Source organism: Danio aesculapii, chromosome 23 (assembly GCF_903798145.1).
Source record: "Danio aesculapii chromosome 23, fDanAes4.1, whole genome shotgun sequence".
In the NCBI taxonomy this organism is placed as follows: Eukaryota; Metazoa; Chordata; class Actinopteri; order Cypriniformes; family Danionidae; genus Danio; species Danio aesculapii.
Window position 1 is genome coordinate 14,710,482 of NC_079457.1, and position 27,508 is coordinate 14,737,989.

A 27,508-nucleotide genomic window follows, 5' to 3' on the forward strand; every position below is an offset into this window, starting at 1 on the left:
TCCTGTTTCTGTCCAATCAAATCGCACATAGAAGGTAAATCGCATCATGATGAACCTCAAGACATGGGTGCTTTATAATTGCAGCAAACTGTTTGGAAGTGTTAAAAGTGTCCAAAACCCGATGTTTTAAATCTTCACACCCATTGACCTAGAGACTGTTTAGATTCATATCACTGAAGAGAAGGTGATGGATGTTTACTGTATGATGACTAAAATGGCCTTAAACACATCTATCAGAGATGGGATTTTAGTTGCCATACCTTACACACCTTACAAATAAATGTCAGTATTTGACGTCAATATGACATTGGTTTAAGATGTTTTCTCGACGTTGGATTTTGGTCACTTTCCAACACAACCAAGATCAACCAAATATCAACATCATTTGATGTCATTATTGGACGTCAAAATAACGTTGTCCTTAGATGCTGGCTAGACATTGAATTTTGGTCACCTGACGTCACAACCTAAATCTAACCTAATATTTACGTCTTATGACGTTGTGTGCCTGCTGGGCAATAACTAAATGCACTACAAAATGTTACGTTTAAACACATTCACAAATTACATGTACATCAACTTTTTACAGCATAATACTCACTACTCACTACTCTTGAGTACTTTTGAAAGGGCTACTTCTTACTCATACTTTGAGTAATATTTACTACAGAGACTTTTATTCTACTTGCACTACATTTTCAGGCAAGTAATGGTACTTTTACTTAAGTATGATTTTTCAGTACTCTTTCCACCACTGCACACGATGTACACAGTCTAGAATTAAATAAATATTATGTTAAATAGTGAGAGTTTCCACACTCTAAAAAATGTAATGACAAAAAGTCAAGAGAACAAATATTGCAATGAAGCAATTTTACTATAACTTAATTTAATAAGATAATCAGGTTTCAATGTTTAACAATTAAACAATGTTGAATATTGTTTGTTACACAAGTTATCTTCATATTTTAAGTTGGTTTGTAAGTTGAGATGACTTAAAGTTTTATTTATCTAAAAAGTTAAGTCAGCATGAATTTGTTTACAGTGCATGATCAGTAGTTCAATTTAGTAAGTGATGATATTTTTTTTGACAGGACTTTGATGTTTTACTGTTGATGATTGTCAGATCTTGTAAGACTTAAATGTGTTTTGCAAACTCACTCACTTCCATCATATGAGGAGGTTTCATTTTTCTATTAATATGGAGATACTTGGTGATAGTTTTCCCTCGTCTTCCTCCATTACTATGCAGTTCTATTGGCGTGCCAGCTCTGTGAGTGAGCTGTGGTCTTCGAGTGCCAGCTGACCCAGCGGTCACTGCTTTGCTCATCATCTTCGGGCCGCAGCTTCCAGACAGCAGAACAGAGCACGTGCGGATCAGGTCTACCGAGCAGACGGGGCCCGCAGACTGAGCTTCTTCTGTCCACTTTTATAAATCTCATTATTAGCTGCTTCCATCGCAACCACTTCACTGTTTAGCGATGCAGAGACAGACTGGCATCCGAGTTAATGCTCACTGGCGTCGCACTAAAGAAAGCACCCCAAAAAAATTAACCAAACTTAAATTTCACGTTGGCTTTGTTTTGATTTTGAAGTCGGTTCATTGAGGTCATTGCATTTTTCTTGATGTTGAGGAGTTGCAACAGTGCACACTTTGTTTTGGATGCTTTCCACCATTTCCAGGAGAGGATGTAGTGTGCTATCATTGTTACCATTTCTTTGCTAAAAACAACATTTAGTTTTGTTTTTTGTATTGGAATAGCTTGATAATTGTTTGGCTTTGTTTGTGCAGAGTTTTTAAAAAAGGCCTCAAACTGCAATCAATCTTAAAAGCTTTATATACATCTGGTGTGCATGGGAAAATGGATAATCACCAGTAATAACCAATGCTACTTACAGAAGTGTTCTTGGCGCTCATATTGAAATGTCGTTAGCTTGATTCATTTGTTGTTTTTGTGATGCACAAATTAGGAAATTCACTACCATTCATAAGTTTGGGGTTGGTGTATATGAAGAGTTCAGATGCAAAAACTTCTAGGTTCCATCTGAATTTTCCTTCTAGTATGAACATTTTTCTCAACCTTAAAGTTAAATTACTGCTGAAGTGAGTCTGCTGAAAGTACTCTTTTTAGAAGACAACTTTAACTTTAAATGGCACTTAAAGGTTTTTGCAACTCTTTAAATATTATAAATAGATTTTTTTGTACTTTTTTTTTTCTTCATTATCATTATTTCAATCTTTAGTGTCACGTGATTCTTCAGAGTTATTCAAATTGTCTGGTTGTTTGCTTGTTTTGCTTAATATTTTGTTGGGGTTGTGCTAATTCTTTTCTTTGAGGAATATAAGAAAGTTTACTAACTTAATGCTAAAATGTAAGAAACGTTAGCAGTATGCTACAATAGAACTGTGCTAAAATAGCAAGATTTTCAAAACATCTGTGAACACAAATATAAGTAAAAAATATACATAAAAATATACATAAATAAGAGTTTACTGCCATGATGTGCCATCTTTAATAATTGTATTGCTGTATAACTACTTAAAAGTAGGTTTAAAAAATAGCTAGGGAAGGAAAGTGAGCATTAGGGAAAGTTTACCAATTGTTTTTTTGTACGCGGTGCTGTCTGAATTTTAGATGGAATCATAGATGTATATACAGTCTAGCTGTAGTCTTATATACAATTAAGGCTGATTTATACTTCTGCATCAAGCGCAAAGTATGGTCTGATGCATACCCCTCACCGTGGCTGACGCGCACCTCTCAAAAAATGTAACTACACTTCGCGTCGACCCGTAGCGCAACCTCTGTGATTGGTCGTCTTGGTAGCATTGACGAGTGTGGGCAGGGCTGAGAGCAGCATGAACCCATTGGAGTGAGTGTTTACAAGTGTGAAGTCCGTGAAGGAGCTCCAGTTGGAAACTTTTGTTTTGTGTCTACCTTATGATTAAAAATGCACGTTCACCGGTTCCTGTCTCAGAATGAGCGAGTTTTAGCTATTTGTACATATAAAGTAGCGTTCAGAAAAACAAAACACCCGTGAAGTTACGAACGTTTCGTAAGTGTTGTTGCAGAGCAGCACAGCAGATTGCTGAACACAGAAGTATAAACTAGCCTTTAGTCACATGATCCTTCAGAATCATTCTAATTTTCTGGTTGTTGAAACGCTTGCTCTGCTTAAAATTTAGTTGGCGTCATGCTGCTTGTTTTCTGTAAATCATCTGGAATCATTGATGTATATACAGTTTAACTGTAGTCTTGTATACAATTAAGGCTGATTTATACTTCTGCGTCAAGCGCACATATATGCTCCAGCACAGCCTTCGCACGGTTGCATAGCCCTCGCCGTGGCTGACGCAGACTCTGACGTGCACTTTTCAAAAAATGTAACTACACGTCACAACAATGCGTAGCACAAGCTCTGTGATTGGTCAGCCTGTGAACCCGTTGGAGCAAGTATTTACAAGTATCGAGTCTGTGAAGGAGCTCCAGTTGGAAACTTTTTGTTTTGTGTTTACCTTACGATTAAAGTTGTTACATGTCCACCGGTTCCCACCTCAAAATGATAATTCTCTGGTTGTTAAAACACTTTTTCTGCTTAATATTTTACTGGTGTTGTGCTAATTCTTTTCTTTGAGGAATATAAGAAAGTTTACTACCAAGATCTGCCATCTTTATTCAGTTTATTGCTGAAAAACAGTTAGCATTACGAAAAGCGAGCATTAAGAACAGTTTACCGATTGTCTTTGGTTCGCAGTGCTGTCAGAATTTGAGATGGAAATCATAGATTTATATACAATGTAGCCCGAAATTATCCATACCCATGTTTGTATGTATGATCATCTTTGTAGCTGCCTGTCGCTCTGTGTGGGTATATACACCATGAATACAACCGGCCTCTGAACAAGCTGAGAGAGGATCATGTGAGCTCTACCGGTGCTCCTATTGGCTGTTGTTTATGAAAGTCGCTCTTCATTTGCATAAAGTTGAAGGAATTTTTCACCTTGTCCCTAATGATTGCTGTCGCTCGCGTAGATAGATATCACCGGAAGTCGGTTACTCTACATTGAAATGAACGATCGAAGATTGAGGGCGGTCACCTTTGTTTTCACATTTGGGTTGAGGGGCAGTGTTGCCAGATTTAACCCCCCCTCACCCCCCTGTTCAGATCACTGGGTAGGTCTTTTTGCATTTCAGAGTGTTTTGGATAGTTTTTGGACTGCTACATCTGGCAACACTGGTTGAGGGCAGCGTGATAGTCCTTTGCCTAGAGTGGCAGTTCAGCTTGCTCCGGCCCAGTGCGTAAAGCTTCCTAGAAAAGACCTGAGATTTATTTATTTATTTAGCTTTTGACATGAGCAGTTGTCTGTGCCATTTACAATGTGATGGAGGCAGACTGAGGTTTTGTGTGTTGTGTCTGATTTTCTTGCACCTTCATTTGCAAGCGGTGTGGTTTCTTGGCAAGCTTAAGCATTTCTAACAGCACTCAAGTGACATAAGTTAAACAGCTGGACTATAATGAAGTGTGCAATGGGTGGGAGAATGTTTTTAGCAGAAGTTGCTGGAAATGAAGGCATTTGCCATCTAATGGTGGCCTCTAACCATTAGTGCCATTAGTTTTGCGCTATCAGCGTCTTTCTCTTGACGTTTTCGTACCACAGCTTAAGCCGATGACACATGTGGTGCGCCAGTTAATTTTTATAGCTTTAATTCTGGTCTGATTAGCAAACCTCAGAAGCGATGGGTTAACTGTTAGGACGTCCTTCACGCTCAGTGGTGAAGTATCTAGCAAGCTTAGCATTTTAGTGGTAAGATATTCAAGCCTGACTTTCAGACTAACTCAATTAGCTTAATTAGAGCCATACTGAGAATGGTTTTGTGTCTTGGTTGGAGTAGGTGGATGTCTCTCTGAGATATCACAAAGAGTGCTAATGTTGTTTTTCCCAGCTAACAATTTCTCATTATAAATATGTTCCAGTAACTTTTCCATTTAAGTTATATAAATATTTAGTTTGAAAGTTATTAGAACATTAAAGAATGTATTGTTTAGATATTTTTAATAATGTTTAGAACATTATTAAAATATTTTAGAACATTTCACAACTTAACAGTAATGTTTTTAATGATAGTGTTTTTAAAACATTCCATCAACAACATAGTGATGATGTTTTTAGAATGTTCTAATAACAACTTAATGGTAACGTTTCTAATGCTAACATCTTTAAAATGTTCCAACAAAAACACAATGCTAACTTTTTTATCCTAACATTTTTTTTAATGTTTCGTTCACAACTCAATGGTCATGGTTCTAATGCAAGTGTTTTTAAAACAGTCCACCAACAACACAGTGATAATGTTTTTGTCCTGATGTTTTTAGAATGTTCTATTAAAAACTCAATGGTAATGTTTTATCCTAGCATTTTTAGAATGTTTCATTCACAAATTAATGGTAAGGATTTAAGATTAGTGTTTAAAAAAAAAAAAAACGTTCCAATGAAAACGTTTTATTCTAACGTTTTTAGAACGTTCCATTAACAACTCATTGGTAACTTTGCTAATGCTAACATTTTAAAAACGTTCCAACAAAAACACAATGATAACGTTTTTATCCTAACGCTTTAGAGCATTCCATTAACAACTCAATGGAACGTTTTTAAAACGTTTCATTCACAACTTAATGGTAATATTTTTAAGGCTAGTTTTTTTTACAATTGTTCCAACAAAATAACACAATGGTAACGTTTTTAAAATTCCATTCATAACTAAAGGGTAATGCTTTTAATGTAAAGTTTTTAAAACATTCCAGTAAAAACACAATGATAACATTTTTATCCTAACTCTTTAGAATGTTCCATTCATAACTTAATGGTAACATTTCTAATGCAAAATGTTTTTTAAAAGTTCCAATAAAACACAATGATAACATTTTTATCCTAACATTTTTAGAATGTTCCATTAACAACTCAATGGTTATATTCTAATCCTAAATTTTTTAAAACGTTCCAACATAAATACAGTGATCATTTTTATTCCAAGGCTTTTGAAACATTCCATTCATAACGTAATGGTAACGTTTCTAATGATCATTTTTTTAGAATATTCCAACAAAAACACAATGAAAACGTTTTAATGCTAACAATTTTAGAACGTTCCAATAACAATTTAATGGTAACGTTTTTAATGCTAACATTTTTAAAACGTTCCAACAAAAATACAATGATAACATTTTCATCCTAACATTTTTGGAACGTTCTATTCAAAACTTTAATGGTAACACAATAATAAGGTTGTTTTGCTAATGTTTTTAGAACTTTTATCAATTACAAATAACTTTAAGGAAATGTTCTACTAACAATAGGCAAGAACATTTTTTTTTATAAGTTTGAGACAACCTTTAGAGAACGTTAGCCAAAGTTACGAGAACTTTCACTGTTAGCTGGGTTGCTTCTTATCTGATACTGGTACTACTGTGGATGATTTGTTCATTTATTTCTTTAATGATTTTCAAAATGAGGATATTTTGAGAGTTTAAAGTTTAAGATAATACAAAGTAAATGGAGCTCAAAACTTAATGACGCCAGAAATTTCCAGCTTCCAAATTCAGCGACCTCTGACCTTCGCAATAATTCTGATCACCAACTGCTAACAGATGCTAATAAAAGTCAAAGTGAAATTTGTTCTCCATATAACAAGATTGAAACAACATTCTGTTGTTCTCTTACAAGGCCATATTGTTTTAATTAAAGTAAGCTTCACTTTGGCATTCCTTTTTTTCTGGAAAGCCTCCTGAAGTCTTTTTCATTTTATTACAAAAGCTAGCATCGAAGCCAAGAGCAATCTGGCTCTTATCATTATGCTAATGTTAGCTCAACGTTTTAGTGTTTAGCGGAGAAAAGAAGGAAATTTAAGAGCAATGAGATCCCTCCCATAAGATAAAGCCCCATTACATGCTAATTGTTTCTTATTTACAGTTCTTTCAGATTATTATCAAATGGTGCAGTTTAGGCTACACTTGCTTCGAGTGTTAGGCGGAAGACACAGTTATTGCCACTTGTTGATGAAAGCAAGTTTCCTGTTATATATCTCTGTGGGTTACATTATAATTTGTACACCAATTAAATTTGAATGCATATTTTGGTATTATCTAATATACCAAACAATTTAGACTAGGCGTGTGAAGCTAATTTAGCTTTTGTTTTGCTAATAAACACACAGTTATTTTTTTATCATGCCTAAATGTCAACCTTGTGGTTTTGCATATATTTGGTTGTGCATTGCTAAACTATAATGTGAATGAAATTGGAGTATGATAGCAAAAGTGCAAGGCTTGTAGCTGTAATGTAACTGTACACTTGTGAGGAGTCGGCCAAAGCAGTAGTATAAACGTACAGCATTCCAGGAAAAGTGCTTGGGAAAGTTAGTTGAATTTGCAGCTGTTCGACGCATTTCGCATGCATCATAGCAAGAGAACATTTCATCAGTGTAGAGCATTTGAGTTCATTGGTAGTGTGTTGGGGTTCAGATGAGGTGGTCCGGCTTGTTCGGTTTTATACATAACCTGAAGGTGTTACCAATGGGAGTGGGAGTTTTGCAAGATGCCCTAATTCATTCCTGACTCCCAAGAGAAAGCTGTAGTGGTAATCTGGTATTGACATTACACTTCAGCTGGTGCTCTGTGACACCTCTGGGACACTCCCTCTGTCCATACACACATATGGCGGAAAAATGGGATACTCTCTCTGTAAGCCGGAAGAAGGCCTTGTTTTGGTTTCCCCTCCCTTATAAAAACAAATGGATTGTCTGCTTGCTCTTTTTTTTTTGGTCTGGATTATGCTCCACTGGCGAGTGGCCTTGAAATCTGGTGGCCATAACAAATCTGCATGTTTATTATGCTTTTTTTAAATAGGTTGATCCATTGTTCATGCCTTTTCCTTTTTGTCTGGCATTCGTCCCAGTGTGAAATCTGGAAGCTGCGCATATGTTCAATTCATTTCCGTTGTTGTTGTTGTCATTGTACATGAAAATGTGTTGCGTAACTTCCAATATCAAATAGAAAACTTTGAGCAAAGAGCAGATATTTTTTTTTTTTAAGATTTAAACACTTTTTGTGTTTTTTTATTTTAATATTGGGTTATTTTCTTAATATTTTTGTATTTAATAGTTTATTTCACCTAGTTTGCCAACATTTCCAATTTTGACATTTAGTTTTTTTATTTGTAGTAATAAAATATAATTTAGTTTTGTAGATTTAGTTTTTTCTGTATTACACAGATTATTTGAAATAGTTTTGCAACAGGTTTCCCCAATTGCTACTGTTTGTTTGCTTAAAGGTGCTGCAAGTGTGAAAGTACATGCTTTAATCTTTTTACTTTTAATAAGTTTTTTACATGACGTCATTGACGCAAAATGCAGATGGAGGGCAGGAAGTGATTCCTCTACATAGGAATTGCTATCAGAACATTAAATGTTTCTGTTTTATGTTGTTTAAAATTGTTTAAGTTGGCCAAAATAAGAAATACCGAACAGCTTTTATAGACTTCCAAATGTTTTTGCTCTTAATAGGGAGAAAGTCCAAGAAACTGGCTGAAAAACAGAAGAAGAGGTGGCATGTAATAAACATTTATTCAATACATCCATGTGTAAAATTTTTTTAAACGTAATCATTTGTTTAACACCATCAAAGATTACAGGTCTAGCTATGTGTATAAATATGTTAATGTGTTATATAAAAATCAGATACAAACACCACTAAACTTACAAAAAATCCAGGAGAATATTAATAACGTACCCTACCATGTAATACCAAATACTATAGTATTTACTATAGTATTTTTTCATGTAACATAATTATACAGTATCTACCGCCTCTGACAGGCAAATATTTTTAAATTCAATAGAAAACTCTGCCCTCTGCATAATATAAGGACACACAACTGTTTTCTAGTTATATCTTCTTTGAAATATGGTATAAATTGCAAAAGCACAAACTTTCCTCTGTGTCCCATTCAGATTTTTACTTCCTTCCCTCCATCTGAATTTATCACGTCATCAGTACCACATGATTGAAAACAACCTATTGGCAATTGCACTTTGCACAAATAAAAAACAAAAAAAACAAGACCTTCCGCATGATCAAGCTATTTGATATATTTGCGATGTTGTTTATTTTGTGATTAAAGGGAAAGTTCACCCAAAAATTAAATGTCATCATTTATGCTCTCTTCTCTTTTTCAAAACCTATTTGAGTTTATTTCTTCTGTTGAAGATATTTAGAAAAATTCTGTTTGCAGGCACCTATTGACTTCAATAGTGATTATTTTTTTCTACTATGAAAGTCAATGGGTACCGCCAACCAGCATTATTCAAACTATCTTCTTTAGTGTTCAACAGAAGGAAGAAACCGTATAAAACCACATGGTGAGGACATTTTCATTTTTGGGTGAACTGTCGCTTTAAGAGGAAGGCTCACACCAAATATTTACATGTTTATCTAAATCCCACTTCTCAGCAACCACTTTGGGATGTTCGATGTAAGTGAATCATGGAATTGAACCACATTTGCATCTTGTGCATTCGCACGCAGCCAGTTGCAGATCATGTAATGGTCACTAATGTCACTAATAACACGGGTTTACGGTACAAAAAACCATGTACTTTCCTACTTCAAGATGTTGATTAAGCTTTGATAACTCTAATGTTAATTTCTAGTGCTTTGATAACACTATTTTTTAAAAATAACAACATAGAGAATCCACCCTTCTCATTTAAGGATGTCATCCACTCTGTCTCTTTGAGTTTTTTTTTTTCAACTTAAATGGTCATCTACGTATACCACTCTATCTCTTCAGTCCATCTAAAGTGGGCTTGAATCTCCACGGCTGACCGGAGGGTTTTCTGAAAGCTGCCTTTGTAAGGAAGCCCTCTGTTACGCGTCACTGAGACCAGCCCTAGGGCAGGAAAGGGTGTTTCTTCCTGTACCTTGACCCCCCCTGGAGATGCCCTCAGTGCCCTTTCATGAACACCTCCACACCCCCGTCCCCAGTCTCTCAATGGACCGGCCTTAATGACAGGAAAGATGATAGTAAGTTTACAGACAATGAGGTCATGGCGGCGCTGCACCAATCCAGGCCGGCTCTCGGAAAATTAGACACAGATTAGAAGAGCAGGGACTGTAGGAGTGGCCGTCTAACTGTTGGGTACTTTTTCGGAGAGCTTGTTTTAAAATGTCAAATCTGTGGTATTAACTTTCTAAATGGCCATCAATCAAATGATAAAATGGGCAAATAATACTGTTGATGTGGACTGCCATTTAAAAGTTTGGGATTGTTAAAGGAATTTTGAAAGAAGTCTGTTAGGCTGCTGCATTTATGTGTGATCAAAGATGTAGTAATTTTGTGAAATATTGGTACAATTAAAAAGTTAGGTTCCTGTAATGGCTCTGAAAAATCTGCTTAGTCACAAACAAATAAAAAAAAAATTGAAAATTAGAAACACACAATGCAGTGTCGGACGGAAATCAGAATTGCTAACTTATTACATTTAATTACTAAGTAATAGGGGTGTTAACGGATCATGGTTGATTATTTTACTGGTAGATTAATCCTAAATTTGTAACGATCACAGAAAGATTGCCTCTCACGTCATTCAATTCACATATATGAATGCATTTGGGCTTTAATATAAAAATATAATGATGACGGAAGAAGTTGTGGTAAGTTGTTTAGGATGTGGTGGGTTTCATTTAAGGTGTTTTCTGTCACTGCTTGTTGAGTATGCATTAATGCATTCAGTGTAAGCTGCACGATTAATCATTAAAAGGTCGGGATCTCAACAATCACGCAACATCAATTATAAATTATGGTGATTTGCATATGTTTAATAATCCTAAGAGATTCAGTCTTTAGTCTTGAGTTAGTTATGAAGTTACAAACAGTCAAATAAAACAGAAGAACTGGGATATCAGTAATCACTGATGTTTATGGCTAATATTAAAATCACTATCATATGCATTTAACGATGCTCAAAAATGAAAGTTGCAATTACATTATTTAATCAATAGGTGGCCATCAAAAATATGCCACTGAAAAATTCTACAAATATGATACATCTCAATAAAACATGGAGATTTATGAGGGAATAACTGAACCATTTATTGAAAATGAGACTAAAAATAAATATGAACTGTGCAAATTATAATGTTAGATTTATACATTTAGTGTAATCAGTAACAGTGAATTTTTCACAGAACTGAATATTTTGCTATTTTTTTTAATTCAGCTGATTATTTCTTCATTTTATTCTTAATAAAATTACAGGTTCTGTTTGTTAAAGCCAAAAGTGTCTTGCAGTACTCTTTTTGTAATAAATGGAAAGCAAATTACATTTGTCTCCTCCCCTTTTTGGCTGATCTGTGACTAAAAAAACCATTATGTGATCCGAACCATGATATTTGTGATCTGTTACACCACTACTAAGTAATATTAATTAATAACATGTACTTATTCTATGGTTAGGGTTGTGGGGTAAGGTTTAGCGTTAGGGTTAGTTATATGTAATTATGCATAATTAATTGTACTACAGGGCTGGAACAATAACAACAAAGAAATCTTAAAGCAGGGGTGTCCAAACGTAGTCTTGGAGAGCCGGTGTCCTGCAAAGTTTAGCTCCAACTTCTTAGTATGCCTAGAAAGAGCTTGGTTAGCTGGTTCAGGTGTGTTTAATTGGGGTTGGAACTAAAACATGCAGGACACTGGCCCTCCATGACTGAGTTTGGGCACCCCTGCCTTAAAGTAAAGTGTTACCAATATTTCTTGTTAAAAGATTAACTGATTGAGCTTTTCAAATGTAATCAATCTGATATTAAGATGCTTTTTTATTAGTTCGTTCACTTGGCACTAAATGTTAGTGGTGGGAATCTTTTAGTACTTTACGATTTTATTTTTGCGGTCACAGTTCATTGTCTTGTCTTTTTTTCTCTTGACAAATCTAAACACAAGTGGCCACATTTGTATTTAGATTTGAATGCATGTTCATACTGGCCATAGAAACCACCTATTAATCATTTTCAGAGAATGTACAAATGCCATTTTAAACCACTGATCTTCCTTCGGTCTCTCATTTTGCCAAAGCACAGTTATTTAGTCAAGAGAAGGGTTGAGAAGTTTGATTGATTTGTCAAACTTTGACATATGCATTACTTGGCGAGCATGCTTCTAAACGGCTGTGTTTGTCAGTATTTGCGTGAATATTTGCAGCTCATGGGTTTTTGATAACCCAGAGGGAACAACAACTGTAGATGCAGAGTTACCTCCCCTTCAGCAGTCTCAGCTCTTGTTTTCCCATTGACTTATTACCCAGCGGGACCTGGTGTGTGTCTGTGGCTGTGTGTTGGCGGTCACATGTTGCCAACCAAGTTACTAACCATTGCACATGGCCACACTGTTACATAATTCACTTCTGTATGGTAGATTATAAGACAGTCCATTTCCTCATAGACCATAAATTGTCTGGGGTTCTTCAATCTTAATGAAATCTAAAAATGAGAGTAATATAAAGCATTATTTGAGTTTATGGGAAATTAACTAAAAAGTCAACATAGCTCTTTGATTAGTTGTGTTTATAATTACTAGTAAATATTAACTAAACTAATTTACATGGCATGAAGTATATTTTTATTAGCTGGGTTACCATCCCAACATGAAGCAAATCTTTCAAAGTTCGCAAGAAAACAAAACAAAAACAATTTAGTTGCGTTAGAGCAACTTGTTAGAGCAGCCGACTGTAGTATTGGTAACCTAGTAACCAACTGTAAACAAGGCAAGCATAATGGAGACACATGATGTAATGTTCACTTTGCGGATTTTCATCTCCTATTGTTTGCATTAGCTCTTTTGTGCACAATTTCAAAACAACCTCAAGTAAAATGTTTTTTTTTTACTAATAATGAGCTCTGTATTCGAAATTTGGCTCTTTCATCACTTGTTTCTCATGCGATACTTCAAAATGTGCATAAACACCAGCTTATGGAAACCTAGCTATCGTCTTGCTATTCTGTCAAGTTCATTAGCTTATAGCCTAACATGCTAGTATTTCACAATGGCTTCTAATGAATTTCTTTTTATTTGACGTCAACATAGATGTATTGTTGTTGATTTCAAGCTCTGATGTTCAAACTCTTTAACAATGCTTCCGTATACACTTTACAACCAAGTTACTAACCATTGCACATGGCCACGCTGTTACATAACTCACTTTTGTACAGTAGATTATGAGACCGTCAATTTCCTAAAAGACGTTAAATTGTCTGGGGTTCTTTAATCTTAATGAAATCTGAAAATGAGTGTAATGTAAAGCAATATTTGAGTTCATGGGAAATTAACAAAAAAAAGTCAATATTCATACTAGTATGTTTAGATTTACTAGTAATTAGTAACTAAGCAAATTTTCATTGCATAAAGTATAATTTTCAGTGCATAAAGGGTTTCTATCCTTACATGAAGCAAATCTTTCAAAGTTTGCAAAAATAAATAAATAAAATGTGTTGCATTAGAGCAGCTTGTTAGGGTAAGACATAGGTTGAGATCTATATTTAAAATTTGGCATTTTCATCACTTGTTTTTCATGCGTTACTTTTAAAATGCTCATAAACACAGGGTTATGAAAATCTAGCTATTGTCTTGCTATTCCGCAGAGTTCATTAACTTATAGCCTGACATGCTAGTCTTTCAAAATGGCTTCTAATTCATTTATTTTTATTTGACGTCAACATAGATGTATTGTTGTTGGTTTCAAGCTCTGATATTCAAACCCAGATTCTTTATTAATAATTCCATGTACACTTTTTGTGAATCTGAACACTGTTGTACTTGTCCTGCTCTCTTATTATTCCTCATAGTCTTATTAGTATGCTAAAATCCTCATTCATCTTTTTTTTTCCCTCCTTGAACAGTGTGAGTATTATAGTTGGAGCACCCAAAGCCAACACCAGTCAGCCCAAGATCACAGAAGGAGGATCAGTCTTCTACTGTCCATGGAGTCTCAGCCAATCACAATGCAGCAGCATAGCGTTCGATAGACTTGGTGAGTCTCACTAATAAGATGCTGTTTCAAATGTTATGTGGGTGGTGGTGACTAAAAAATGTGTGCATAACTAGTTTATTCACAACACATTTTTCAAAGCAACGTTTGAGTAAGATTGGTTGTATTTTCCTTTCAATAATGTTTTTTGGGGTAATTAATTATTCTATTACAGTTTGAAATGCAAATTTTGTATTTTTGTCAGTTTTTTGAGATTTTGTTTTGTTAAAGGCAACACTTTAGATTTAGTACCAATTCTTACTATCAAGTAGTTGCTTTTTTACCTGACTATTATTAAGGTATTGCCTGTTTATTTGAACATATAAAGTACATATTCTGCATGACCATATTCTACATTCCTAATCCTACTAAATTGCTAAACTCAGCTACTACTTTAATAACTATCAATAAGCAGCAAATTAGGATATTATTTACTAAAGGTCATAGTTAATGGTTTGTTAACAGTGAGAATTGTATCTTAAAATAAAAAAAGCTGCGTTTGCCACTAGCTGCAACAAAATGTGATGTTTATATATATATATATATATATATATATATATATATATATATATATATATATATATATATATATATATATATATATATATATATATATATATATATATATATATATATATATATAAAGCTACATTATGCAACAGTGAAAAGCCAAAAACGGAAAAAAATTCTTTTGCATGGTAAAATGTTTTTTTGTTGTTGTTTTTTTCAAAATTCTTTTATTAGGTTTTTACATGGAATATTAATTACAGCATTAATCTTTTAATTATCAAAAGTGTATTGGTGTTTCCCAGTACTGGGTTGCAGCTGGAAGGGCATCCGCTGCGGAAAACATATGCTGGATAAATTGGCGGAAAATTAATGAATGAAGTTTATAAATATCCTTCTATGTTGTTGTTAACACTACCCCAAATAAGCCCTCCCTCAACAGCCTCAACAGAAACTAAATAAACATAAGTAAAAAAATAAAAAATATAAATAAATAATAAAGGTAAATAAATAAAGTCCAGTAAGTGATAGTCAAATTTTTCCAATTTAATGCAAGTAAACACTTCTTTTATCCATGCATCAAAAGAGGGTGGAGAGACATATCTTGCTAGTAAAGTAGTAAAAGCTAAAGTTGAAAGGTTAGCATCTTCACTCTCAGAAAAAAGGTGCATGGTGGTACAAAATATGTTTAAGGAACAGTTTTGTACCTTTGTAAAAATTGTATCTAATATAGTACAAAAAAAAAAAAAAAAAATCTCTTATGATACTGTTCTGTTCCTTTTATGGTACAACTGAAATGAAGGTACTGTTCTCATTAAAAAGGTACATAAGTGTTGGGCAACTCCTTTTATTACAAAATATATGAAAATATATATTACTTGAAAGGCAAAGTGATTTTATGAATAATTTCCATATCATACTAAAACATGAATCATTATTTAAAAGCATTTGTTTAAAGAAACTTTCAAGTGATTACAAAGGTATTGTGTGACAATTAGAGAAAAAAGTTTTATATTGTACATGGGAGAACGTATTTCTGTAACATTTTTGTGAAAAGTGTTGTGAAATGTATAGAAAAAATAGATCTTTTGATTTACGTGAAAGTATTTTTCATTGTTTAATAAATGTATTTGATATTTTATATTTACTAAAAATAAATTGACGCATTTTGGATATCACTATGTACCTTTTAAATAGTTCTTAAAGGAACACATTTGACACTGTTAAGGTACAAAGTGTCTTGTCACAGTAGTGGTACCTTCATGGATCAGATTTGGTTTGGATTTGGATCATTTGATGAAGGTACAATATTACATCTGCAGGTTTTAAAAAGCAAAGGGAGTTTTTGGTTTCCCATGGTACGAATCAAGTCCTTAAAGGTACAAACTGCACTGGTACAAATTAGTTTCTTTGTCTTAAGGTACAATTCTATTCCATAAAAAGCTACTGCCCCAGTGACAAAGGTTTGTACCTTCTTTGGTACAACATTGTACCATTTTTTTCTGAGAGTGTACTACCAACCCAAAAATAGCCAAAAGTGGATTTGTATGCAAATCTATGTCGAATGCATCCATCAAAGTTTTAAATATTTTAGTCCAATAATCAAATAATTTAGGGCATTTCCATAACATGTGGATGAGATCTGCTGGTGATTTGTTATTTTTGTACAGATTATCGAGTTATTAATTCAATCCTGTTCACACAGATATGTGAAATTCACTAAAACCAAAGTATTATGCATGCTGGGTCAATAGTTGGCAGTCACTTTGTCCAGTTAACTACATTTTAACATGAACTGTACATGTAATGCATTTTTCAAAAATTTTCCCTAATTCTAATTTTCAAAAGTAGAAGTCAAAACATTGCTGTTTCTGTCAAATATTTCAGCTCTTAAACTATTTTAGTAAACCAAAACAATGGTTCTGACAAATATTTGCAGTTGCCAAATAAATCAAGTTTGTCAAGCTTGTTTAACCAATTTTACTCTCAAGACCATACGCACTGCGATTTGTTTGCCAGCTCTTAAAGTGGCTCCAGTATTTTGACTTTGGTTTCTACATCCTCTCCAAAACAATCCCAGTGTTGATAGATACCTGCTCCTTCCATTATGTGGCTTCCTCAAAGCTAGCACCTTTCAGTCGCACAGCCCTTCGCCTTTCATTGTGTAGACGGAGCTCTGAGAGGGTGATGGAAGATGGGATTTAAAGGAAGTGAAGGCAGACAAATGCTCAAACAGACTTCCTGATGAACATGCAGGCTCAGATTTTCTTAAATTAGCCATGTTTCATAGTAGAGAAGGCAGAGCGTGATGACTAGCAACCACTAAACAATGGTCAAAATAGGTAAATTTAAGATGCTTTTATGTAATTTGTCACACAATGGGTAGTAAAATGAACATTTTGTCGTTTAGTTTACTTTTTTCAAATCATTCAGTCATTCGTTCATTCATTCATTCATTTTATTTTTGGCTAAGTTAAGAAACTCGACACAGAGAAACATAAAAACCTCACTGCCAACTAGCGCTTCGCAAGTGTTACTGCAGAGCAAAACTAGCAGCGCGCAGAAGTACAAATGCACGGCAACGCGGAAGGCAAATGCCGTCACGCTGATCGGAAGTATAAACCAGGCTTTAACGGAATGCTAGTTACTTCTAAATGCTAGTTACTTAGCCTTTTTGGATAGGGTTCTTCTCGCTGACCTAAACATCATATCTGATTGGTCAGTGAGAAAAAAGCCTATACAAGAAGAGAGAAATATGTAAACAAAATGGAGGAATTTTAAGTTCAAGACAAATATTCAGTCTTGATGTGAACGGAGATTATGTTGCTTTCGGTTTTGAAGTTTAAGACCTTTAGGAAACTATAATGTTTGTATCTTTAACAATTATTTGTATTTAATCTATACATTGATAACTGTGCAATGCTATTTTATATTAGATTTGTCTATTTTTAATACCAGAACTCTATTTTCACTATCAAATATGAGTAAAATCTCATAGCTTTCTGTTTTTTGGTTGACTTGTTAGCGCCTGCTTGCTAACATTGCTAGCATTGTTGGTTGCTGATCTGCTTAGCATGCCAGAATAATTTCAGATGTGGCGGTGACGTACAGCATAAAATATGCATTTCATTAGAATGATGATAGAGCAGATTTCTGTGGACTACAATCACCAGACCGCAACGTGCGCTCTATCAATTGTGTACTGTCTCTTTTCTCGAAGCAGATTTGAATCCTAAAAACTGATCCAAGTTGCTGAGTATGTAGAACACATGTCGGGGGACAATGAAGTGTTCACAATCTCAATGAGAGACTTTTGGCTTCCTTCCTGAAGATTCAAAGTCTCCTCTGAAAATCCAAGCTGTGATTTACTGCTCATTACTCAACCAAAGCGAGGAATATTCCAGAAAATCTGTCACTAAACCTTATTCAGATGCATTTATTTCAGTATTATCTTTTGAAACTAGTGACGCACATCTGCTTGTTCTAGAAAACAGTCAAATACATCATAAAGGAGAGCTTTGCTACGCAGGGCTGGGTTTATGAGTCATGTAAATGTCATGCTCTTCTTTTTATTACGTTTGACTTCAATTAAAACCTAATGTTATTTTGGTTTAACTCAATAGGCAGGCAGAAGATCTTTATTGAATTAAGCTAATATCCCGTGATGTGTGATGCATTGCAGGGGCACGTTCGGCCCTGGAGGTTAATGCTCGTGCGACGATCATTCAATTTGAAGTCAATACTTCATGATAGTTGATGCAGTGTGGTTGATATTTTGACTAGTCGTTTTTCAGCATGCACTTTAGTTTACCTTTTGTTTCAGCAGTCAGACGATGATCTGACGTTAGCATGACAATAACCATTTTTTAATAATAATATTAATAATAATAATAATAATAATACATTTTATTTAAAGCGCCTTACAAAATACAAGATGTAGAAGTGCAGTTATAAACACTACATTACTTTGAACAGATGAGGTTAAAGTATGGATTTGAACAGAGGGAGAGAATCAATGTTGCGGATATCAGGAGGAAGAGAATTCCAGAGTTTGGGAGCAGAGTCACTGAAAGCTCTGCTCCCCATTGTGCTGAGACAGGCAGAGGGTACAGAGAGGTGGATGGAGGAAGAGGATCTAAGGGAGTGGTGATATGGAGGAGATCTGATAAATAAGGTGGTGCAAGGTTTTGGAGGCCTTTAATGTATGCAGGAGGATTTTATATATTCGACTCTGGGTTTGATTGGAACCAGTGCAGATTTTCCAAAATGGGGGTGATATGGTAAAAAAAAGTTTTAAGTTTTAAGCATTATTTGTTCTCAAAGTTATAGTTTTTTTTTTTGCTTTTGTTCTAGTTTATTTATATATCATTATTTAATTTAAAGCATACATCATTTAGGAGCTCAATTTAGGTCTTTCTAGTCATGAGATTATCTAAAAAAGATAACACACTTTTTTAGCTGTTTTATCAATTTCATTTTAATTTAATTTGTAATTTTAACTTATTTTAAATTTTATTATTTTTATTTTATTTGCATTTTTATTTAATTTTATTTATTAATATTTTTTTATTTATTTATTTTTATTTATTTAATTTTATTTTTCATTTTTTTATTTTATTTTATTTTGTTTTAAACAAATCCTTGTTTAAGGTCAGTTTAGGTCTTTCTAATCTCAAGCATCGGGAGATTATCTAAAAACAACAAAGTTTTTTCAGCTATTTTATTTTATTTGAATTTTATTTTTATTTGTATTTGTATTTTTTTATTTGTATTTTATTTTATTTATTTTATTTTTATTAGGTTTTTTTGTGTTTTATTTTAAACAAATCTTTGTTTAAAGAGCTCAGTTTAGATCTTTCGAGTCTCAAGTGAGAAGATTATCTAAAAAAGATAACAAAAACATTTTTCAGCTATTTATTTTTATATTTATTTTTATAATTATATTTATTTTATTTTTTTATTTATTGTTATTTAATTTAATTGTGTTTATTTTTATTTTATTTTATTTTATTTTATTTTATTTTATTTTATTTTATTTTATTTTATTTTATTTTATTTTATTTTATTTTATTTTATTTTATTTTATTTTATTTTATTTTATTTTATTTTATTTTATTTTATTTTATTTTAAACAAATCCTAAGAGGCTAAAGAGCTTAGTTTAGGTCTGATCTCATTTAAGTCACACACTAAATAATGCTGGGTTAAATAATGCTGGGTTAGTTTTAACAAATGTTTTTCCTCTAATTACGTATTACTTAATTTATTATTTATACTACACTATAAAAAATGCTGGCTTGTCGTCACACGAATTTCGTTTTATCATTAAAAATCTATTTCTCTATGGCTAAAAATGAATGTCACCCCTCCTATTTTCACTTCCCCATTTAGTCGCATTAAATATTTTAAATAAAGCCCTGACCGCTGATGATCTGGTCTGGACCCTGTGGCATCTGATGTCCCATTGGTTCATCTAAGTGGCCCGCATCACTTCCTCCAGCCCGACATCCTTTAGTCAGAGTGAGCATTAGCTAATCCACAGATCTGACCTCTTTCCTCTTCCTCCGTGATAAGAAAATAACGGAGAATGATGAGAGAGCGAGAAACGATTCCTCATTTCCCCGTCTCGCTGCTTCTCTCCGGGGACTCTTGATGTGATGACTGAATTTAGCCATGTTGCTCGTGCCTTCCTGACCTTCCCTTTCTCTCGCACAGATCTAGATGCTCCACTAATGGGGCTCTTCAGTCCTCGCTGAAAGAGAGAGGTGTGTTTGTGACCTCCTCACCTCACGCGTCCCGCGAGAGAAGAACTGAGAGCACTCTTAGGATTAGACGGAGAGGGAATTTTGATTAGAATGGCTGTATATCAGTGCAGAGGTGACTTAATTGTTTGAATACTTCCTCTCAAATCCTTTAGCATTAGTTTCGCATTATTTGAGGAAGGTCTGGTGCACATTGCAGGTTATGGTTTTCTTCAGGGCCAGAGCCACACACTTAGACATAAGGTGTAGATTTGGGCCAAGCAGAATTGGTAGTTTGTTTGCTATTAATAACAAGATGGTTGATTATCTGTCAGGGATTCATTTCAGTGAATTATGAATCTGATTGAGTTACTGATTCTTTCAGTGCTCAATGAAGTCTGGGGTTTTGTCTGTTTTTATTTGGACTGCATTCAGTGTCAGATTCAGAGTAGTTGTTGTCATTTATCGATTTTTCTACTTGTATTATATTTTAGTTTAGTTTATTGCTGTTTTTTTTTTGTAGTTTTAGAGTCTAGTGTTGTTGTTCTCTAGTGTAATTTACAAAAAAAGAAATTATAATTATAAAATAATCAGTGGCTTTTTAAAGTTAATAATAAATAAATAAATAAATAAATAAATAAAGCATGTATAGCCAGCTTTTCCCCCCATTATGTTTCCATTAAGTTTAAAATTGTTTAAAAAATAAGTATTATTTTATTAGTTTATTGTTTTGTTTTGTTTGTGCTGGGTTGGGTTGGGTTGGTTTGGCTTTAAGAGCTCAGTTTAGATCTTTCTAGTTTCAGAAGTCACACTTTAAATAATGCAGGATTGTCATAACCTAACTTTGCATAGTGTATAGTGTGCCATTTGAGACGCAGCTTATTAATCAGGTGTGATTTGGAGGTGGTTGGAGCTAAACTATGCAGAGCTGTGGCCTCCGAAATTGAGTTTGAGACCATTGCTTTACAATAAGTTTGTTTTAGTTAATGTTATTTAATGCATTTACTAACATGAAGAAACAATGAACAATACGTATTACAGTATTTGTACATGTTAGCTAATGTTAGTTGATACAGTTGTTCAGTGTTAGTTCATGTTGACTAATAATAACTAGCATGGATTTAGATCTTAATAATGCATTAGTGAATGTTGAACTATTATTAATAAATGCTCTAGCTGAAGTATCGTTCATAATAAGTTCATGTTAGTAAATACAATAACTAATGAAACCTTATAGTGTGACCTGTATATCATTAAAATCAATTTCTGGCAAAATGAATGTCACCCCTTCTATATTTACTTCCTATTTATTTTATAAAATCATTAAAAATCTTTCTCTCTGTAAAAAAGAAGAAGAAGAATGGCAGCCATAATGTTGCACATTTCAATTTAGTTTACAATGTGTGTTTGTTTAACAGCAATAAAACTGCTCAAAAGTAACATTAAGCCTTCCAATCAGATTAGCGCTTGGCATTTATTTTACATGTGTAATAGCGTGTGAATAAATGCACAGATTGAATCTCCATCTGCTGTAAGCCACATTATCTTACATCAGAGTCCTAAATAATCATAGCCGTTGTTTTGACACAAAGACAGATCTCATCCAGTTTTGGGTAGCTCTCTCCTAACCGTAGCCAAACAACACCATTTTCCCCACGTTCCCAGTCGAGCTTTATCCTCCCAGCTGTATGCTTCACCCGTTATGTGGAAAGTGAGATGATTGTTGGTTTTTAACAGCCCACATCCATCGACATTGACTGATTCGCATCCCACACACTGTCCGATCTGACCACGTTTTACGCTAACCGGCATCTTCCATATACAGTGTTTCATACTCGCTGTTTTCAGCTCAGTTTCAGGGCTGCTGGTTTTCTTGCGTGATTCTTTAGGCCTCTTTACTTTGGCAGAGAGTGAGGGAAAGACGGCGAGGAGAAGAAAGAGAAAACCATCACCCTGGAGGTGACCATAAGGCATATATCCTCTAATGTTATTAGAGGGCTCTAATCCCCACAGCTTTCCTACTGGGGCACCAAACATCCTTGAGAGAAGGAAACAAAAGACGTCTGGGGGGAAAGGAAACATGCATGTCTGTGTTAAAGGGATCGTTCTCTCAAAAATGAAAAATTTGCTGTTAGTTTGCTCACCAGTAGGTCATATAATGTTAAGGTGGTCTGCTTCTTTAGTAGAACATTAAAGAGGATTTCTAGCTGAAAACTGCGATCCTCGATTATTTCATACAATGCAAGTCAGCAGCTTTGAGCACTTTGAGAGTAAAACAAAAATGAATGAAATGAATATTTGTAGCTCCTGTTGAAACATTGAAGTCTTATAAAGAGAAAGACAGGAAACTAAACATTATTTATAGCATTAGTAAAGTATAATACACTGATTGCTGTGTGTTTAAAGATTTAAAATGGTTAAAATTGTTTATCTCACCTATTCCATGATCGTTTGCAAAGGTATAGATTACAACTAATATTGGCACAACTAATATTACAACTAGTTACAACTAATATTGCTCTTTTCAGTGCAATTTTGACTTGATTTTTTTCAGTTATGACAAATGAGATCTCCCTGCTTTGAGAGAGAGAGATAGATAGATTATTGTAATTAAACTTATCCTACCTATACTATAGAGAATAACAATGAAGTTTGTTAATTTATTAAGTACATTTCCCAGTGGCTAGTAATAATTAATACATTTTATGTGTTTTACATTTATTGTTTGATACCACGTTTAAATTTAATTATGTATGTTTTTATCATAACACTTTCATAGTGCTTAAAATGCCATGTTCAATCTGGAAACTAAACATTAGAACATTAGATTATGTGTGCGGTATATGCATGTTATCGGATTGCGTGTGCTTATTAATGAAACTGGCATATCTAATAGCTCATAGTAACATGCATTAGCTGCCTCTAATTTTAATCACATTGACTCCCTGGTGAACACACACGTATGTTGTCTCTAGAAACTGTCACTGAGTTACTATGGTCACCACTAATGTTTATATATATATATATATATATATATATATATATATATATATATATATATATATATATATATATATATATAAATAAATAAATAAATTTTTGATATTTTTTTTATTTCTATTGTTATAGGGTGTTCTAGTTGGACAGGAAGCAAAGTTGGACAGAGATTATTTGGGTACCAATACTTCACAAAATCTTTCAGTTGAATGATATGTTACAAATTAATCTACATCAATATAAAAACTATATTAAATACTTTTATATAACAAGGTTACCGGTATCACTTTACTTTATGACAATTGTTATTAGGGGCATTTGTTCAGTTATGTCATTTTGAATGGAAAGATGACATTGTTTGTTATGACAGCTCGAGATTACCAAGACAACAAAACTTAAATCTGTCATAAATCTGTCATAAACATGACTGACATGAAACCATTTTAAATATGTCATGAATTTTATAACAGCATCATTAATTATTATTATTTTTGCCTCAACTATAGTGGTTCAAGGTAAATTTGTCATCAAAATGTCATTAAATATTAATGACGCCCTTAATTTTTCTTTTAACAATTTGTCTGAAAAAGAGATCAGAAAAATATTCATGACAAAATTATGATTATAAAGATTTCATATGGCAGTCTTATGAACACCCCTTATGAACACCCCTTCAAGTGTTACCAATTTACCCAAGCCCTAACCCCTAACCCCTAACCCCTAACCCTAACCCTAACCCTAACCCTAACCCTAACCCAAGCCACCTAGTCCAACTATAATAATTTAACACTAAATAACAGTTACAGTAGCAATTATTCCTCTTTATGAAAGCTCAGTCCATCACAGGTATTCATTATTTCTCCTGACTCTCAAAGTGCTGCATTTTATGAATCAAGGATCACAGTTACACCTAAAAATCTTTATGTTCTACCAAATAAAAAAGTCACCTATATTTTGGAAGAGTAAATTAACATCATTGGATGAACCGTCTATCCATTTAAACAGAGGCATGGAATGGAATAAAGATGACAAGTAGAGAAGATAAAAAAAACATACAAGATAGTGAAAGAATGAGTGGGAGATGGTGACCTAAACAGGGAAAATAATGAAGTGGAATTCCTAGAAAGGAATGACTGAGTTTGTGAAAGGGAAGAGGAAGGTGAAGGGTGCTGTGAACTGAAAGACTGAGAGAAAGAGAGAGTGTGTTTGTATCTGTAGGAGTGTATCTGACAGATAGCTCGAGCTCCTGTTTTGCTTGGACGAGGGAACCCGGTGCTGTGTCCTCACTCATCATAGTGAGGCTTTATAGACAATTGGGCAAATCAAATGAAGCAATGTTTGGGTCATACTTTTACCATAATATCAGAAATTATGTTTTGCAATGATATTGTCATTGGGTAATTTAGGGCCATTCGGTTTATTTTAGTGAAATTATTGAACAAAAATAACAAAAGGGTTGTGTAAAAAGCCAACATTTATCTGTCCTTGATGCAATAAGTAATTATTTTATTAATATATAGGCTACAACTTTTAGTTTTTGAGTAACTTTTAGTAATTTTTAGTGAGCTGAGCGGACATAAACTAGAATATTTAAGATTAATAAATACCGTTTTTGTTGCTCATTCTTATTTAATGCTAATAAATAAATAAATCTAGTTAAATGTTACTAATTTAATTAATTCGTTTTCCTTCATTTTAATAGTTTAAATAGTAAGCAAACATAAGTAATGATCAGTGCTTGCATTAAAAAATAAAAACAGATTTATAGCCTAATGAATCTTATAAAATATGAAACATTTTAATGTCAGTTATGCACACTTTTCCTACAAAAACACAATTATACAGCACTGTTAAAGAACAATATGCACCCCCCCCACACACACACACAAATATGTCATTACTGTTATAAAAATACAATGGTTGGCACACACTCTCTTACCTAGTGTATCTCTAGACAGTTGTAAACCTACGTGTTGAGATGTATGCCACGTGACTTACTTCGCTACCAGACTTTCTAACTTCAGTTACAAAACACGAGGGTAGGGAAGGAATGGCAGCACAAGGGTAAGAACAGACAGCAACAAAATTCAAACAACAACAACACAGTGAAAATTAAATAAGGTCGAACAATATCAACAAACGGGGATATCAAAACTATCGAAAATACGAGCAAAAAGCACAAATGCAAACCATCAAAGCGAATCAAAAGACTGTCAAACTGCTGGACTGAAGATGTTTTAGAGGAGCGGTGGCATGAGGGGATTGGTTGAAACTGGATCTGAGTTGCAAAGCAGTAACCAATCAGGATGAAGCAGTGACAGGATTGGTTGAAAAGTGAAAAGTAAAACAGATAAACCTGGGAGAGCAGCTATACACAATAACAATAATAATAACAATAATAATATTAATTATATAATAATAATAATAATAATAATAATAATAATAATAATGAAATATAATAATAATAATAATGATATATAATAATAATAATAATAATAATAATAATAATAATAATAATTATTATTATTATTATTATTATTATTATTATTAATATTATTATTATTATATATTGCGTTCATATTTGAAAAAAGATCCCAGTAGTTTGTAATAATTAATATATTTTAAATATATTTGTAATGTATTAAAAATGTGTTTCATAATTTTTTATTATTAATTTATGTATTTCTCTTAATACTTCTACAGTGTTTCAAATATGACATGTTAACTAAGGATTTTTTTGCCCTTGAGTCCGAGTCTAGATGATTTGATTTTGAGTATCTGCCAATACCGAAACCTGATCCCATACTTCTATAATACATAAAAAAAAAAAAATAAAAAAAAAGCGAGCGAGGAAACAGATCCAGGGTGTTCCTTTTTTTCCCCCAATTCTCCTTATTTTAACATTCAACAACTCTGTTAACAAACAGAGCACTTCTGTGAGGTAGCTTGAACAATCAAGAAATAAATAACATCAACTCTTCACTTTTGGACTTTAGAGCAACAGTAAATATAAAAAAATCTAGTATATAAACCAAAAGCACCTCATCTTAAAATACCCAGACGGCAATCCCAAATTTTCATATCTCACCGTTTGCTATGACAATGTTGTCATAATCAACTTTACTATACCCCCAGACTGCAGACATACTCGCTCTTTCTTCTTTTAGCTGCTTCCGTGTTCTACTTTGCCAGCATTTAACCAATAGCATCTCTGCAACAAAGTGACGTCATGCCGCACACGTTGCTGTTTCTGTGTGAAGTCATGAAAGAGGTTTAACTCTCAGTGCCACCGCATAACTATAGATGTGTTAAAAAATCATGAGTCCTGATCGGGAGGTAACCAGGAAACAGAAATGTGCGCACAACTACGATTCTCAAAGGCAGGTGCTCGATCAAAAATAAACAAGATCAAAACAAAATCGGCACACTGCCACTTTAACTCTCAATTTTAAAAAAATATAACAACGTTTCCACCTAGATGGTCTTCATAAGGTTAAACAAGACAGTTGGAGAACTCAAGAGATAGCAGTGCAGCTCTACACATCACACCTGCAAACAATAATCATCCCAATCAACCAACAAGCCAGTAAACAAACACACACACACACACACACACACGCAACAGAATACATATGGCAATATGAGATGCTTAGATGCTTACATACAATTACCAAAAAGATTTCGATTAAAAATCCAATTTAAACTTCCTCAGAGACAAAGTGTTCAGTGTATAAATATAACGCATCACACCTGCAACAAATAATCACATCGATCAACCAAACAGGCCAGAAAATAAGGGAAATATATATATATGACAAAATGAGATACATACACACAATTGCGAAAAAGATTTCAAATCAAAATCCAAATTTGACCCTCTCAGAGTCAAAGTATTCAATGTGTAAATGTAAAGCGCTTCCCTCTGCAGTAAAAGGCTATCAATATCCCCACCACTCCTGATCAGGAGGTAACATCCAATTCCGATCGAGTTTGAAACTGCATGATTGCACCTGGACATCCCTAATGTTAACTTTAAATAGTTTATTAATTAATTGGCATTAAATTAATGAGACAAATAGCAAATTATAATTTTAAGACCAAGCATGATCAAACTGTCTATACTAGATGTCGAATGGACATTCTAGGTTGACTCATTTGTATTTACTGAAAAACGAAGCACCACCTAATT

General features: G+C 33.7%; 1 protein-coding gene across 1 annotated transcript in view; it reads left to right on the forward strand.

Annotated features, from left to right (window-relative positions):
- Positions 1-27,508, forward strand: part of itga5 (integrin, alpha 5 (fibronectin receptor, alpha polypeptide)) — a 105,316-nt gene that overhangs the window by 16,019 nt on the left and 61,789 nt on the right. The window contains 1 exon segment of the mRNA XM_056449268.1: positions 13,948-14,078. Coding sequence (XP_056305243.1) covers positions 13,948-14,078 — 131 coding nt within the window.